Below are 13,705 nucleotides of genomic sequence, written 5' to 3'. Positions count from 1 at the left end.
GTTGCTCTTGTCATTCCTCTCCACAGCGGGGTGTTTGCTGCCAAAATTTGTGCTACATGCAGCTTGTGAAATGTTCCTGCTGAGCCACAGCCCAGGAGGTGATAGTGAAGCCAACTGACCACAGAAGCCAAGCTTGGTGTTGGGGGGGGGAATTGTTGTTCTGCACAATTTGAGGCCAAAAGGCACTCCCAGCTTCAGAGGGCTGTGTTGATGTGGGAAAATGGGATTAAACTTTGTAGGAGAAGGGGTGATCTGTGCTAGGAGACCCACAACCCGGGCAGGAGCGCCCAGGTGCCAGCCCTGTGTGCCAAGGAGGTGCAGCAAGCGTGGATTTAGTGGGCTACAGCTGCAGCCGAGGAGCTCCAGCAATAAAGGAGCTGGGTAAACCGTGTCACGAGAGGCAGCGTGTAACAACCTGCACACAATTTTCAAATAATCACCGTGCTTCTCCTAGAACAAGTTGCGGCAGGTCTATTTTTAACCGGAATGTGCCCAACCTTGCCCGAGCTCCTTTCTCCGCGTTTTTTCTGGCTCGCTTCCCACACCACGACTGTATCAAGGTTAACTGGACCGTCCTGCCGGGCTCTTCCTGCCTGCCCCAAAGCAGCACCTGCCCGCTTTCGCTGCCCCTCCGCGGCAGGAGGCCGCTGGCAGGGCACGGCAGGCGCCGTTCTTTCCCCGCTCCCTGCCCCGATAAGGCTCCGCAGGGACTCTGCCCTCCGCCCCAGGGCAGCCCCACGCCCCGGCAGCGTTTCACAAGCGGCCCGGCAGTGCCAGACCCGCTTCCACCCGCGGAGCGCACGGCAGGAGCATCCCCGAGCGCGGCGGCCAAGGTAGCGGCGGTACCGCGGGGACGCATCCGCCACCGGCTCGGCTCCTTCCTCCTCCTCCTCTCTCCCACCGGGACCACCGGGCAGGGAGGGGGAGCGGCTGCCCCGCGGCCTCGCCCGTTCCGCTTCCGTCATGTGAGCGGAAAGAGGAAGCGGCGGCGGCGGCGGCGACCCCGGTGGGCGGCGGGGCCGCGGGGGCGGAGGGTCCTGCCCGGGGCGGGGGGCAGCGGCCGGGGGGAGAACCGGCGGCTCGCAGCCACCGTGCCGCAGCCACTGCCACGGTTGTCGCCTCAGCGCCGGTGTCGCTCGGGGGTCCCCGCGGTTCCTCGGGGCGTGGAGGGGGGAGTCCCCATCCCGCCGTGTCGTCGCCGGGTGTCGCTCGGCAGCGCGGTGCGCTCCGCCCCGCCGCCAGCAGCCCCCGGCTTCCTCGGTGACATCCCCGCGCTGCCACCAACGCCCTGCGCTGCTTCTCAAACTTTTCTAACTCGGGAGTTACGTAAGGCTTCGGAGAGATGCGGCGGAATTGGGGACGAGCGGCGGCGGGTTCGCTGCCCGGAGATGGGGCAGGGGGAGCGGCTGCACGGTGGGAGCGCGCCCGGTGCTGTGGGGACGAGCCGGGCTGAGCAGCCCTCCATGGCCCTGTGCTGAGCTGGGGGTCGCTGCTGTCTCCTCAGAGCTGAGCAGCCATGGAGAAGATGCAGCAGATCGTGGGCCGGGCCAGGGCCGCCTTCAGGTCGGGCCGGAGCCGCCCGCTGGAGTTCAGGATTCAGCAGCTGAAGGCCCTGGAGAGGATGGTGCAGGAGAAGGAGAAGGAGATCCTGGCAGCCCTCAAGGCCGATCTGAACAAGGTCTGGGTCGGGGAGTTTCTCCCATCAGCTGTGCACGGACAGTGGTCGGCCCTGAAGGGAGAGTGGGAAGGCCAAGGGCTGCCTTTGCTGTGCTAAATGAATTTTACTCTTGTCCCCCTTGGCCTTGTGCCACTGTGGCCTGCTGCCACCATTTCTGGGAAGGAGTTAGTCTAATGCAGGACTGCAAAGGTAGTCCTGGCTGTCAGGTTTTGGGTTCTGCTTCACGCACGCAGACTGGCCAGCTTTGGCCAGGGATGCTTTGTCACTGCCAGTGACAGACACTTGGAGGCAGCAGGGCTGTGATGGTGGCTGTGGGAGGTGGGTGCCTTTGCCATCCCTTCCCCAAACTCCCTGTTGTTTCAGTGTGGGCACAACGCCTACAGCCATGAAATTCTGGGCGTGCTGGGGGAGCTGGCCCTCACCATGGAGAAGCTGCCATCCTGGGCAGCACCTCAGCCCGTGAAGAAGAACCTGCTGACCATGAGGGACGAGGCCTACATCGGCTACGAGCCCCTGGGCGTGGTGCTGGTCATCGGGGCCTGGAACTACCCCTTTGTGCTGGTCATGCAGCCCCTGATCGGGGCCATCGCAGCAGGTGGGGATCCAGCAGGGCCCTGCTGGGCTGGTGGCTGGGTGTGGGAGAGGATTGAGGGCTCAGTGTCCGTGCTGTGTGTGCCCTGCAGGCAATGCCGTGGTGGTGAAGCCGTCGGAGGTCAGCGAGAACACGGCCAGGCTGGTGGCTGAGCTCCTCCCACAGTACCTGGACAAGGTGAGTGTGGCCCAATGCCTGACACAACACTCTGAATCTGTCCTGCTTTCAAAGGGCTCCTGCAGGTTCGAGCCAAATCCATTGCCTGCTCCCTTCAAAGGAGCATAATCAGGAGGCACAGGAAGGGTTGAGTTACTGTTAGAGTCCAAAGGTACATTGACAAATTCTCCCTGTGTTTGTGTATGAGGTTACATAACACTGCTGTAGTGTGACTGTCTCTTTGACACCCATGACCATATGGAGAGGTGTGTACGTACTTCCCACTGCAGGAGCTGCTCTTTTGGAGCTGTGCTGGGGATGCCCTTAGGTCAGCACAGGTTGTGTGGAATGCTGGTGGTGCTTGGCTCTTCCTGAGAATTGGACACTGTGTTTTCCATGACAACATGTCCTGGGTTTTCATGTCCTGCTGAACTGCACAAGTGTTGTTCCTCCTCCTCTTGCCTGGCAGTTCTGTCATCCCTTGCACTGTGTCACAGAGATAGGCTGTTGCTGCGCTACTGTCACTGCACTGGGCCCTGTGGAGTTTCCTCCAGGGAGTTAGTGCCTTCTCTGGGTGCGAGGCAGGAGCAGGGGAAGGAAGCAGCCCTTGGGAGAGCCTGGCAGTCATATGTGCCCTGATTCTTCCTGTGTGGGAGCAGCTCCACAGCCAGACTCAGCCCTGGCCTCAGCCTTCATTTCTTTTAGTTCATGTGGCACAAAATGGGAATGAATCTTCACTTCAGGGGATGGAGCAGAGCATATCTGTGATACCAGTGTATTTTGTCCCTCTTACAAAGTAGGGCACAAACAAGTCTGCCCTCTGCCACATGCAGAGCTGCTGCCTTGATGTAAATGCTTTGAATCAAGGTAACTCTCCGGCTCTTGTTTGCCCTGCAGGAGCTGTACCCTGTGGTCACTGGAGGAGTTCCTGAGACAACCGAGCTGCTGACCCAGAGATTTGATCACATCCTCTACACTGGCAACACTGCAGTGGGCAAAATTGTGATGGCAGCAGCTGCCAAGCACCTGACCCCTGTCACCCTGGAGCTGGGGGGGAAGAGCCCCTGCTACATCGACAAGGACTGTGACCTGGCTGTCGCCTGCAGGTCAGGTTCTTGCAGCCTTGATGGGCCCTCAGCAGCAGGGCAGGGGGACATCTCTGGGCCAGCATCCCCAGCTCAGGTGCTGGCAGCTGGGCTGAGGGGTGGGGAAGGGACCGGCCATGGAGAAAGCATGTCCCTTTGTCCCTCGTCACAGGCGGATAACGTGGGGCAAGTACATGAACTGTGGGCAAACCTGCATCGCCCCGGACTACATCCTGTGTGACCCATCCATCCAGGGCAAGGTGGTGGAGAACATCAAGGCGACTCTGAAGGTGAGGGAGGAGTCCCTTGTGCTGTGGAGATTGTGCCAGGTGTGATTTCCTGGAGCTGTGGCTGCTGGAAGGTGTGCTGAGCACTTTTGTTTCTGCTCTTCCCTTTGTCAGGAATTCTATGGGGAGGACGTGAAGTCGTCTCCGGACTATGAAAGGATCATCAACCAGCGTCACTTCAAGAGGGTGAAGAGCCTGCTGGAAGGGCAGAAGATCGCTCACGGGGGAGAGACTGATGAGGCCTCCTGCTTCATAGGTGCTCCTGGCAGCTGCTGTGGAGGGGAGGTGGCAGTGGGTGCTTTGTGGGGTCTGTTTGTCTGTGCTTTATTTGACCAAGGTGCTGTGATGGGCTGGGTGTGTGTCCTGCTCATGCTGTTCTCATTCTCCCATTTGCCTCAGCACCAACCATCCTCACGGATGTTTCCCCGGAGTCAAAGGTGATGGAGGAGGAAATCTTTGGACCAGTGCTGCCCATTGTGACTGTGAAGAGCGTGGAGGAAGCCATTGAGTTCATCAACGGTCGGGAGAAGCCTCTTGCCCTGTATGTCTTCTCCAACAACAAGCAGGTGGGTCTGGGCTGTGCCAGAGGAGATGAACATTGTTGAAATGTATGTCCCTTCCCAGTACACTCAGTTACATGGTCTGGTCTCTTCTTTGAGCCTTTTTAATATTTTGTTTTGTTTTTTTTTTCTTTTTTCAGTTAATCAAGAGAGTCATCTCAGAAACCTCCAGTGGTGGTGTGACTGGAAATGATGTCATTATGCATTTCTTCCTCTCAACTTTGCCTTTTGGTGGTGTTGGTAAGTTACTGGAGCTCCTTAAGGGTTGGGACTTAGTGCACAGTGTGTCCCAGGGAACAACAACTCATGATTTGTGTCTGGGTATCCCTGTGCCCCCTACAGCCCAAGAATCTCAATGCAGCAGGTCTTGATAATAATTATAAATTCTGGGAGTGCATTGGGACAGGGGCCAGGAGGGAAGAACCTTTGGCTGTATTTTTGGAAAGACTGAAGCATTTAGTGCAGCCCGCTGGGAAAGGTGCATTAAAACCATTAGCTGCACTCAGAGTGACTGGTGTAAACGAGGTGAGGAAGAAGAGGGTTGGAGTACAGATAGACATCATAGAGACTGAGAAGTGCTGCAGGGGAAGGCTCAGTTGTCCTCAGGTGGGCAGAGTTCAGGCTGGCTGAGCCTGAGGAGTGAGCTGCCTGGCTGTGTCCCTCAGGGCACAGCGGGATGGGCGCCTACCACGGCAAGCACAGCTTCGAGACCTTCTCCCACCGCCGCGCCTGCCTCATCAAGGACCTGAAGATGGAGAGCACCAACAAAATGCGGTACCCACCTGGCAGCCAGAAGAAGGTGGACTGGGCCAAGTTCTTCCTCCTGAAGCGGTTTAACAAGGCCCGAATTGGGCTCTTTGTCCTGGCCCTGCTGGGGGTTGTGGCAGCGGTGATGATCAAGGTGAGTTTTGGGTCTTTGCTGTCTATGGCAGTGCACCTGCAATTTACCTGATCTGTTCTTTGCAACTGCAGCCCTTTTGTAAAGCCTGGCCTCTTTTTCTGTCTTGAGATTTATGATATCTGTCCCACCTTAAATTCTTACCTTCTCACTCTTGCAAGCTGTCTGTAGAATAGGAATATCCCCGGAGAGATCTCCAGGCTGCTGTACTCCTTGTTGCTCTTCCCTGGTAGGTGTCACCCGTGGGATGCTCCCTCCAGAGGCAGAGGTTGGTAGTTTTGGACTTGTTAGGCGTGGTTTCCATTCCAGGGCTTCTTTCAGCAGCGTTTGAGCTGCCTCACCACCCGGAGAGCTGCAGTCTGTGCCGTGGCACCCTGGGGAGGGAAGCTGTGTCCCAAAGCCGGGGTCTGTGACAAGCTCTTGTTCCTCCTCGCCCATTGCAGCCCCTGTCTGACCTCAGCTCAATTATTCCCATTTCCTCCCTTGTTTCCAGCTGGGTAGTGCGGAAGGGTGGGATGTCCTCTCCTCTCTGCAGGAGGCAGAGGCTTGCAGGAGGCTCAGGATGCCTCCTGAGGTGGAGGAGCAAGATCTGAATCTCTAAGCACAATCACTGCTGGTTGACCATGTCTGACATAGCAGACACTACATGTGCCTTCACTGCCTGCTCCCTGGGGTTTACTGAGCTTCAGGGAGCAGCTCCTGGGGGCACAGGAGGAGGCTGGGTGGATCAGGACTCTGCCCTTCAGTCTGTGTAGTTGCTGCTGCCAGGAGACACTCAAGAGCCCAGCATCCAAGGGGAAACAACCTGCTCACATAACCCAGGAGATGTAAGAGCCAAGAACTGGCTCAGGCCTCGAGGCAGCAGCCAGGGAGGCAGGCTCTGTGTAGGGCAATGAGAGGGGGGAATCTCACGGCATCTTGAAATCATTTGGGTTTCTCAGAGCCACCAGTCTGTACTGAAGAGAAAAGCCCTCTTGGTTGTGCTGGCTGTGCAGAGGCTGGGCTGGCCCAGTGGGTGGTAAGGAGGAGCAGGTTTCAGAGCACTGCTGTGGCTGTCACAGTGAGGTAGGAGCCTTTTTCTTCTCCTGTGTGTAGACCTAGTTTGAGTTTGGGAAAAGCTTTATAGATGAGTGAATGTGGGGCTGAGCCAGAGCACGAAGTTTTCCCTGGCATCTGAGAGAACCAGTGCATGCTGAGGGGCAGGAGAGCTGCACGTTGGGGAACCCCCTGACTGAAGGGGCTTTGCTTCAGGCTGTTCTGGAATGGGGATTGGTTTTGTCTCACCATATCCTTCACAAGATGTTGGTGTTGTGTTTTGCTTTCACAGGTGGTTAACTGATGAAGAGAGGAGAAGGCACCATGTGCACATCATACTCTAGGTGCTCGCTTTGTGTCTGTTTCCTTAAGCTGGGAAGTCATTATTTTCTTTTGTTCTGGGTGATTTCAGTGAGCTGTCGAGCACACAGAGTAGCCTTAGAGAGGCACTAACCACGAGAAGGCTCAGATTCCTGTTTACTTAAAAGCCATGCTGGAACAGAGGGACCAGTGGGGACAAGCTCTCCGAAGGAGGACTGCAGAGCAAGAAATTCCAGTCCCTACCTGCACCCCATGCCATGCAGAGCTTCCAGGGACACACAGTGTCCTGCACCAAACCACTCACCTTCCTTCACTGACCAACAGGAGCTGAAATTTCAGCAGTCCTTGGGTTGACAGTGTTTTCCCTGCAGTTTTGGGGATGGCCTGAACACCCACCCTCTTGGTGACAAGCCTGAGACAGGCTGTGCTGCCCTCAAGAGCCCAGTGAGGTTCCCTTTGCCATTTAATTGAGGTGAAACATTCTCACATCTCTGCAATCCAGAATCATCCACAGATGGTCAGGGGCTGCTTGCTGGGTTCTGTGTTTCATCATGTGCCTTTAACAGTTATTTAGCAGTTAGAAAATTCCAAAGGTGATGCCTGTGCTGCCTGTATTGTGCTGATGAGTGTCTCATGCTGGAGCAAAAGAGCTTCCAGGCCTGTTCAGAGAAGTGGGAATGACAAATACCTTGTGGATTAGCCCAGCCCCACACAGCCACTTGCTTTTTCCCTGTGGCACGGTTAAGAGAATTGGAAGAAAGTGATAAAACTTGTATGTTGACATAAAAATCGTTTAATAGATGAAGTGAAAACTGGGTTTGCAGGCAGATCAAAGCAAATTAAGGGATTTGTTCATTAATTCCCCTCATCAGGCAGGTGTTCAGCCATCCCCAGGAGAGCAGGGCGTCATCACACCTGGTGGTGACTTGGGAAGACAAACACCAGAACTCCCAATGTCACAAACCCAAAACAGCACCATCCTTCTATGAAGACATGTAGTGTCCAACAGGAAAATTAACTTCATCCCAGTACAAAGCTGTTCCTGGTCAGGTTCCTCCAAGGGAAAACAATTCCTGGAAGAGTGTGTGTGCTCCTTCGTGTTTGAGCTTCTCAGGATTCTGTAATCTTGCACTGGGGGACTATGTGGGGCTTGTTCTAGCTTGGGGGAAGGATGCTGAAGGAATTGAAGGTGAAAGAGCCTTAGAACTATTAATGTTAAAGCAAACTGAAAAATTATTTCTAAATGCAATTAATAGAGAGTAGAAAATTATACTTACTGTGCAATAAGTGGGATTTCTTCATGTCTGGTGAAAATCCATGTGCTAAGCCTTTTTGATGATACATTTTGCAAGCCACTAAATAAACACTAAGAATTTAAATAATAAACTGAGTGTGGTAAGTCCTTGCAGTCTCCTGAGGAATCCTGCTCTGCTGGTCCCAGCTCTGGCCATGGCTTGGCTGCTTGGCACTCAGGTGTTGTGAGGTGTCCCTGGCACCCTGGCAAGGATCCCCCAGAGCTCTGTTGGGCACAGAAAATGCTCCTGGAGCCAGGCAGGGAGTGGGATGAGCCAGCAGAGGAGCTGGCTTGTTTCCCCCTCTCAGATCCATGCTGGATTGCCTGCCACCTGCCCGCTTGGGGTTTTTTAGATCCCAAGCCTGAGCCTTGTGTCCCCGCAGCAGCTGTGGCACGTGGGCCAAGCGTGGGCAAAGCCACGTGGTCTCTGCCATCCCACGCCAGGGCTGAGTCCCTGCCCTGCCTGGGAGCAGCCACCCAGGGCTGCAGAGCCCTGGACAGGGTTGGGTAAAGGGCATCTCATAGCCAGCAAGAGCCCTGGGCCAGGGCCAGCTCTCCCGTGGGAGGAGGGATCGCCCCCAGCCATGGCAGGGGAAGGGCTTGTGCCTGCTTGCAGTCGCCACAGGAGGCTGGTGGAGAGAGAAGCTTCTCTGAAGGTAACTTGCTTTTTTTCCCTTCGTTTTTTAATGAGTCACTTGCTTTCTCGGGCTGTGTCACAGCTGTGGCAGTGGGTTGGGAAGGGCAGGATTTAATCATAGTAAGGGGATCTTGGTGGCTTGGTTGCTTGAGTAGGGAAGCAGGACCAGATCTCTGGTCCATACTAAGGTGAAATGGTGCTCCTGGGAAGCAGGGTGAAACCTCTGCAGTGTTATGTGGGTTTCTGTGAAGACATGTGAGGGGCTCAGCGTTATGGGAAGATGGGTGCAGGCTGGCTCTGGGCACACAGCTCTGCTTCCAGCTGGCTGCCCACCCTGGCCACGGTCATCTCCGTGCCTGGGCCCCTTGGGAACATCCCTGTGAGCAGAGTGGCTGGTTTGAGGCTTGGAGAAAGCACTCTCAGAACAGGATCAATCAGCAAACCCCAGATTGCTCTGGGAGCTGCCCTGTGCAGGTGGAACAGGGCTTGGGTGCTGTGAGCCCTCAGCACTCGGCTCGAGAGTGGGAACTCCTCACAAGAAGGACAACATGTCCCACCTTGCTCGGGGTGGGACACTCATGGAGGTGTTCCCAGGGCTGAGCAGCCCTCCATGGCCCTGTGCTGAGCTGGGGGTCGCCGCTGTCTCCTCAGAGCTGAGCAGCCATGGAGAAGATGCAGCAGATCGTGGGCCGGGCCAGGGCCGCCTTCAGGTCGGGCCGGAGCCGCCCGCTGGAGTTCAGGATTCAGCAGCTGAAGGCCCTGGAGAGGATGGTGCAGGAGAAGGAGAAGGAGATCATGGCAGCCCTCAAGGCCGATCTGAACAAGGTCTGTGTTTTCAGGGGGTCCCTCCCTTTTGCTGTGCATGGGCAGTGGGTAACCCTGAGCAAAGCAGGAAGGCCAAGGGCTGCCTGTGCAGTGACAAATGGTTTTTGTCGTGTCCCCCACCGTGGAACTGGATGACTCTGGCTCACCAGGGTGCCACAGTGGCTGTGGGAAGTGGGTGCCTTTGCCATCCCTTCCCCAAGCTCCCTTTTGTTACAGAGTGGGCCCAATGCCTACACCCAAGAGATCCTGGGAGTGCTGAGAGAGCTGGTCCTGGCCGTGGAGAAGCTGCCATCCTGGACAGCCCCACATCCTGTGAAAAAGGACCTGCTGACCCTGAGGGACGAGGCCTACATCGGCTACGAGCCCCTGGGCGTGGTGCTGGTCATCGGGGCCTGGAACTACCCCTTTGCACTGGTCATACTGCCCCTGATCGGGGCCATCGCAGCAGGTGGGGATCCAGCAGGGCCCTGCTGGGCTGGTGGCTGGGTGTGGGGAGAGGATTGAGGGCTCAGTGTCCGTGCTGTGTGTGCCCTGCAGGCAATGCCGTGGTGGTGAAGCCGTCAGAGGTCAGCGAGAACACGGCCAGGCTGGTGGCTGAGCTCCTCCCACAGTACCTGGACAAGGTGAGTGTGGCCCCATGTTGGTTCCCTGGTTTCTCTGTGTCACAGTGATGAGCTGGGTTGGGGTGACCCTGACACCCCTTCCCTGCAGGATCTGTATGCTGTGGTCACTGGAGGAGTTCCTGAGACAACCGAGCTGCTGACCCAGAGATTTGATTACATCTTCTACACTGGCAACTCCGCAGTGGGCAGAATTGTGATGGCAGCAGCTGCCAAGCACCTGACCCCTGTCACCCTGGAGCTGGGGGGGAAGAGCCCCTGCTACATCGACAAGGACTGTGACCTGGCTGTCGCCTGCAGGTCAGGTTCTTGCAGCCTTGATGGGCCCTCAGCAGCAGGGCAGGGGGACATCTCTGGGCCAGCATCCCCAGCCCAGGTGCTGGCAGCTGGGCTGAGGGGTGGGGAAGGGACCGGCCATGGAGAAAGCATGTCCCTTTGTCCCTCGTCACAGGCGGATAACGTGGGGCAAGTACATGAACTGTGGGCAAACCTGCATCGCCCCGGACTACATCCTGTGTGACCCATCCATCCAGGGCAAGGTGGTGGAGAACATCAAGGCGACTCTGAAGGTGAGGGAGGAGTCCCTTGTGCTGTGGAGATTGTGCCAGGTGTGATTTCCTGGAGCTGTGGCTGCTGGAAGGTGTGCTGAGCACTTTTGTTTCTGCTCTTCCCTTTGTCAGGAATTCTATGGGGAGGACGTGAAGTTGTCTCCGGACTATGAAAGGATCATCAACCAGCGTCACTTCAAGAGGATCCTGGGCTTGCTGGAAGGGCAGAAAATTGCTCTTGGGGGAGAGGCTGATGAGGCCTCCCTCTTCATAGGTGCTCCTGGCAGCTGCTGTGGAGGGGAGGTGGCGGTGGGTGCTTTGTAGGGTCTGTCTGTTCCTTGCTTGGCTTATGTTGAACACAGGCAGTGTCCAGAACAATGTCCTGTGATGGGCCGGGTGTGTGTCCTGCTCATGCTGTTCTCATTCTCCCATTTGCCTCAGCACCAACCATCCTCACGGATGTTTCCCCGGAGTCCAAGGTGATGGAGGAAGAAGTCTTTGGACCAGTGCTGCCCATTGTGACTGTGAAGAGTGTGGAGGAAGCCATTGAGTTCATCAACCTTCGAGAGAAGCCCCTTGCCCTGTATGTCTTCTCCAACAACAAGCAGGTGGGTCTGGGCTGTGCTCACTCCTGGAGGTGTCTCTGCACAGCTGGATCCTGACCATGGCTGATCCCAGACACAGCTTTCTGCAGGATCTGTGTCAGTTCCTTTTCCATGTACATTGCAGCGTTTGGGGGCCACGAGAGTCCCCAGAGCTGCTGGAGGGCTCTAGGTTTGTACATCTCTACCCACACAGGTGGGTGCTGCTTCCTGCCCTGTCTCCTGCCCCCGTTTCCTGGCTCTGTTGTGCCAGCTCAGGAATTCAGGTCAGGGCTTTGCCCTGGAACAACAGCCCCAGGCATTTTGGGTGGGAGGGCTGAGGTGCACCTTGGGCTGAAGCCTTTTCATTTTGTGGCTGTTCCAGCTGGGCAGATCCTGTGCTTAAGTGGTGTCAACTGGCCTCTCTCATGGAACAAGGCACAGCCTGTGCCCCCCGCAAAGGGGGATGGAAGCATCACCTTGAACCCTCCCTGCTGTGGTACACGGTGTTGTGTCCCCTCCTGATTTGTCCTGTGTCCTTTCCCATTGTGGATAGCTGATCAGACGGGTGATAGCAGAGACCTCCAGCGGTGGCATGACAGCCAACGATGTCATCATGCACTCCGTGCTGCCAGCTCTGCCCTTCGGCGGTGTGGGTGAGTCCCTGCTCCAGCCCACACACCTGCGTTCAGTCGGCAGCCTCTGACCCCACCCAGGAGCTGTCTGCCCATTTGGCAACTCCAGCTGCATTGCCCGTTAGTGTTATTTTCTGGGGTGGGTCGCTTTGTAAAAAGGCTCATTTGTGTTTTGGTTGTTAGGCCTCTCAGTGAGAGAGGAAAACCCCCTGGCACACAAGTGAGCTCTGCTTCTCCTGTGCTGGGGTGTGGGATGAATTTTCCATGGCCTGGTTGAGTTTCCACAGCTGCTGTCAGGCTCCTGTAGCAGAGACCTCCTGGCTGTGGGCACAGGGCTGAGCTCTTGGGTGTTGCTAAGTGTTCTCCTCATGTCCCACTCCTTGAAATCATAGGCCCAGCTCCTCCTGTGCCCGACCCCTGTGAGAATGCTGTGGGAAAGGCAAGGCTGGCCCTGGGAGGGGATAATTGCTGTCATTCACATTTTAAGGGTGGGTTCACACAAGCAGCAGCTCAAGGCAGTGAGCAGGTCCTCGCTGATTTCTCTGCCCTGAGAAGGAGCATGACCAAGCTTTCCCTGTGTCCCGGGGACTGCCAAACTGAGTTTGAGAGAAGCAGGTGTCCCTGTGCGAGCCTGGAGTGAGCTGCCTGGCTGTGTCCCTCAGGGCACAGCGGGATGGGCGCCTACCACGGCAGGTTCACCTTCGAGACCTTCTCCCACCGCCGCGCCTGCCTCATCAAGGACCTGAGGTGGGATGTTGTGAACAAACTGAGGTACCCACCTGGCAGCGTGGAGATGATGCAGCTGACCAAGCTCTTCCTGCTGAAGCAGTGCAACAGGAGCAGAGTGGGACAGTTCATCTCAGCCCTGCTGGCAGCTGTGAAAGCCGTGGTGGCAAAGGTGAGTTTGGGTCTCTGCTGTCCCAGCTCTGTTCCCTGAGCCCCTCCTAACCCTTCATCACCCCATTCCTTTGAGCTCTTCTCCCTCCCTGGAGGACTCATCCCTGTTTCTGTGCCTTTCCAGGTGTTGTGCCCCCATTGAGAGGGGTGATGGGCAGCCAGCCCTTGGACCCACTGCTCGCTCCCTGCAGTCCTACTGCTGAACTTTTCTTTGCTGCAATTTCATTCCTTCCAAGGCAGCCAATGCACTGATGAGGTAGAAGACAAAAAAAAAAAAAAAAAAAAAGCACCCAAAGTAGAGACACCCCAAGTTAAAGGCTGCAGCTCCTGCTGAAACGGGAATCTATGCAGACCTAGTCCGTGGATCATGCCTGAGCAGTGAGTGGCAGAGGGAAGGAAACAGCATCCACCCTGCTTTGTAAACAGTAGCTCCTCTGAAAACTCCTGGGAACGTGGGAGTGTTTGTCACAAGGGTATCTAAACAAAGCCAGTCCTTACTGAGCCTGTTATCTCTGTAACACCTCACCTGATCCCCAGAGGAAGCTGCTCATCACAGCGATAAGCCTGGGAAATGAGGGTCTCACTGCAGGGGACAGTCCAGGCTGGTTGTCCCCAGAGCAGAGGGAAAGGAGCCTCGAAGAATCTGCAGCATCTCATCCTTGAAGGGCCTTATGACTGAGCGGGTGATGCTCCTTGCAGGGAAACCACCTTTAGCCATCCAAGGTGTGCAAAGGCCTTCCAAGATGTGGCAAAAGCCACCTGAGCTGTGGCCATGCTGTCCCGAGGACTTGAGAAGTGCCAGGGAGTGTTGTGCTGCTGTATTTGGGGCTACTGGGGCAAAGACAGGGGCACTGCTGCAACTGGAGTCCCAGGTCTTGGGCATCCTTGGCCAGAGTGGCAGAGCAGCCACAGCCACCTCCTCTGTAACTGAATTTCAGGGGTTTATTAGTTTATGGATAGTCTTTTACCTCCAGGCTTGTAACTGAGAGCTGCCCTTGACCCTTGCTGAATAAAACTTTTATTTTATTGCAAAGGCCACCTGGGGCAGGGTAAGAC

The 13,705-nt window shown here is 56.1% G+C and overlaps 2 protein-coding genes across 7 annotated transcripts; both read left to right on the top strand.

The window, feature by feature from the left end:
• Nucleotides 1–582: 582 nt before the first annotated feature.
• Nucleotides 583–7,998, top strand: LOC119709874 (aldehyde dehydrogenase family 3 member A2-like). 5 transcript variants are annotated; one of them, XM_038158160.1, is made up of 12 exons: nucleotides 583–833; nucleotides 1,505–1,678; nucleotides 2,042–2,273; nucleotides 2,362–2,447; nucleotides 3,324–3,532; nucleotides 3,684–3,801; nucleotides 3,913–4,054; nucleotides 4,198–4,364; nucleotides 4,499–4,598; nucleotides 5,024–5,259; nucleotides 6,198–6,321; nucleotides 6,584–7,998. In XM_038158160.1, the coding sequence occupies exons 2-11, from the start codon at nucleotides 1,517–1,519 to the stop codon at nucleotides 6,276–6,278; spliced, it is 1,533 nt and encodes a 510-aa protein (XP_038014088.1). In that variant the 5' UTR covers nucleotides 583–833; nucleotides 1,505–1,516; the 3' UTR covers nucleotides 6,279–6,321; nucleotides 6,584–7,998. The 5 variants fall into 5 exon arrangements, with proteins under 5 accessions (XP_038014088.1, XP_038014092.1, XP_038014091.1 ...); XM_038158161.1 differs by lacking the exon at nucleotides 583–833 and adding an exon at nucleotides 858–1,006; XM_038158162.1 differs by lacking the exon at nucleotides 583–833 and adding an exon at nucleotides 1,187–1,326.
• Nucleotides 1,304–13,682, top strand: LOC119709875 (aldehyde dehydrogenase family 3 member A2-like). 2 transcript variants are annotated; one of them, XM_038158166.1, is made up of 11 exons: nucleotides 1,304–1,434; nucleotides 9,123–9,368; nucleotides 9,585–9,816; nucleotides 9,906–9,991; nucleotides 10,080–10,288; nucleotides 10,440–10,557; nucleotides 10,669–10,810; nucleotides 10,978–11,144; nucleotides 11,674–11,773; nucleotides 12,415–12,650; nucleotides 12,774–13,682. In XM_038158166.1, the coding sequence occupies exons 2-11, from the start codon at nucleotides 9,207–9,209 to the stop codon at nucleotides 12,789–12,791; spliced, it is 1,470 nt and encodes a 489-aa protein (XP_038014094.1). In that variant the 5' UTR covers nucleotides 1,304–1,434; nucleotides 9,123–9,206; the 3' UTR covers nucleotides 12,792–13,682. The 2 variants fall into 2 exon arrangements, with proteins under 2 accessions (XP_038014094.1, XP_038014093.1); XM_038158165.1 differs by lacking the exon at nucleotides 1,304–1,434 and adding an exon at nucleotides 8,351–8,562 and having other exon boundaries at nucleotides 9,195–9,368.
• The last annotated feature ends 23 nt before the right edge of the window (nucleotides 13,683–13,705 follow it).

Source organism: Motacilla alba, chromosome 19 (genome assembly GCF_015832195.1).
Source record: "Motacilla alba alba isolate MOTALB_02 chromosome 19, Motacilla_alba_V1.0_pri, whole genome shotgun sequence".
Lineage (NCBI taxonomy): Eukaryota > Metazoa > Chordata > Aves > Passeriformes > Motacillidae > Motacilla > Motacilla alba.
This window is presented reverse-complemented; position numbering and strand designations above follow the sequence as displayed.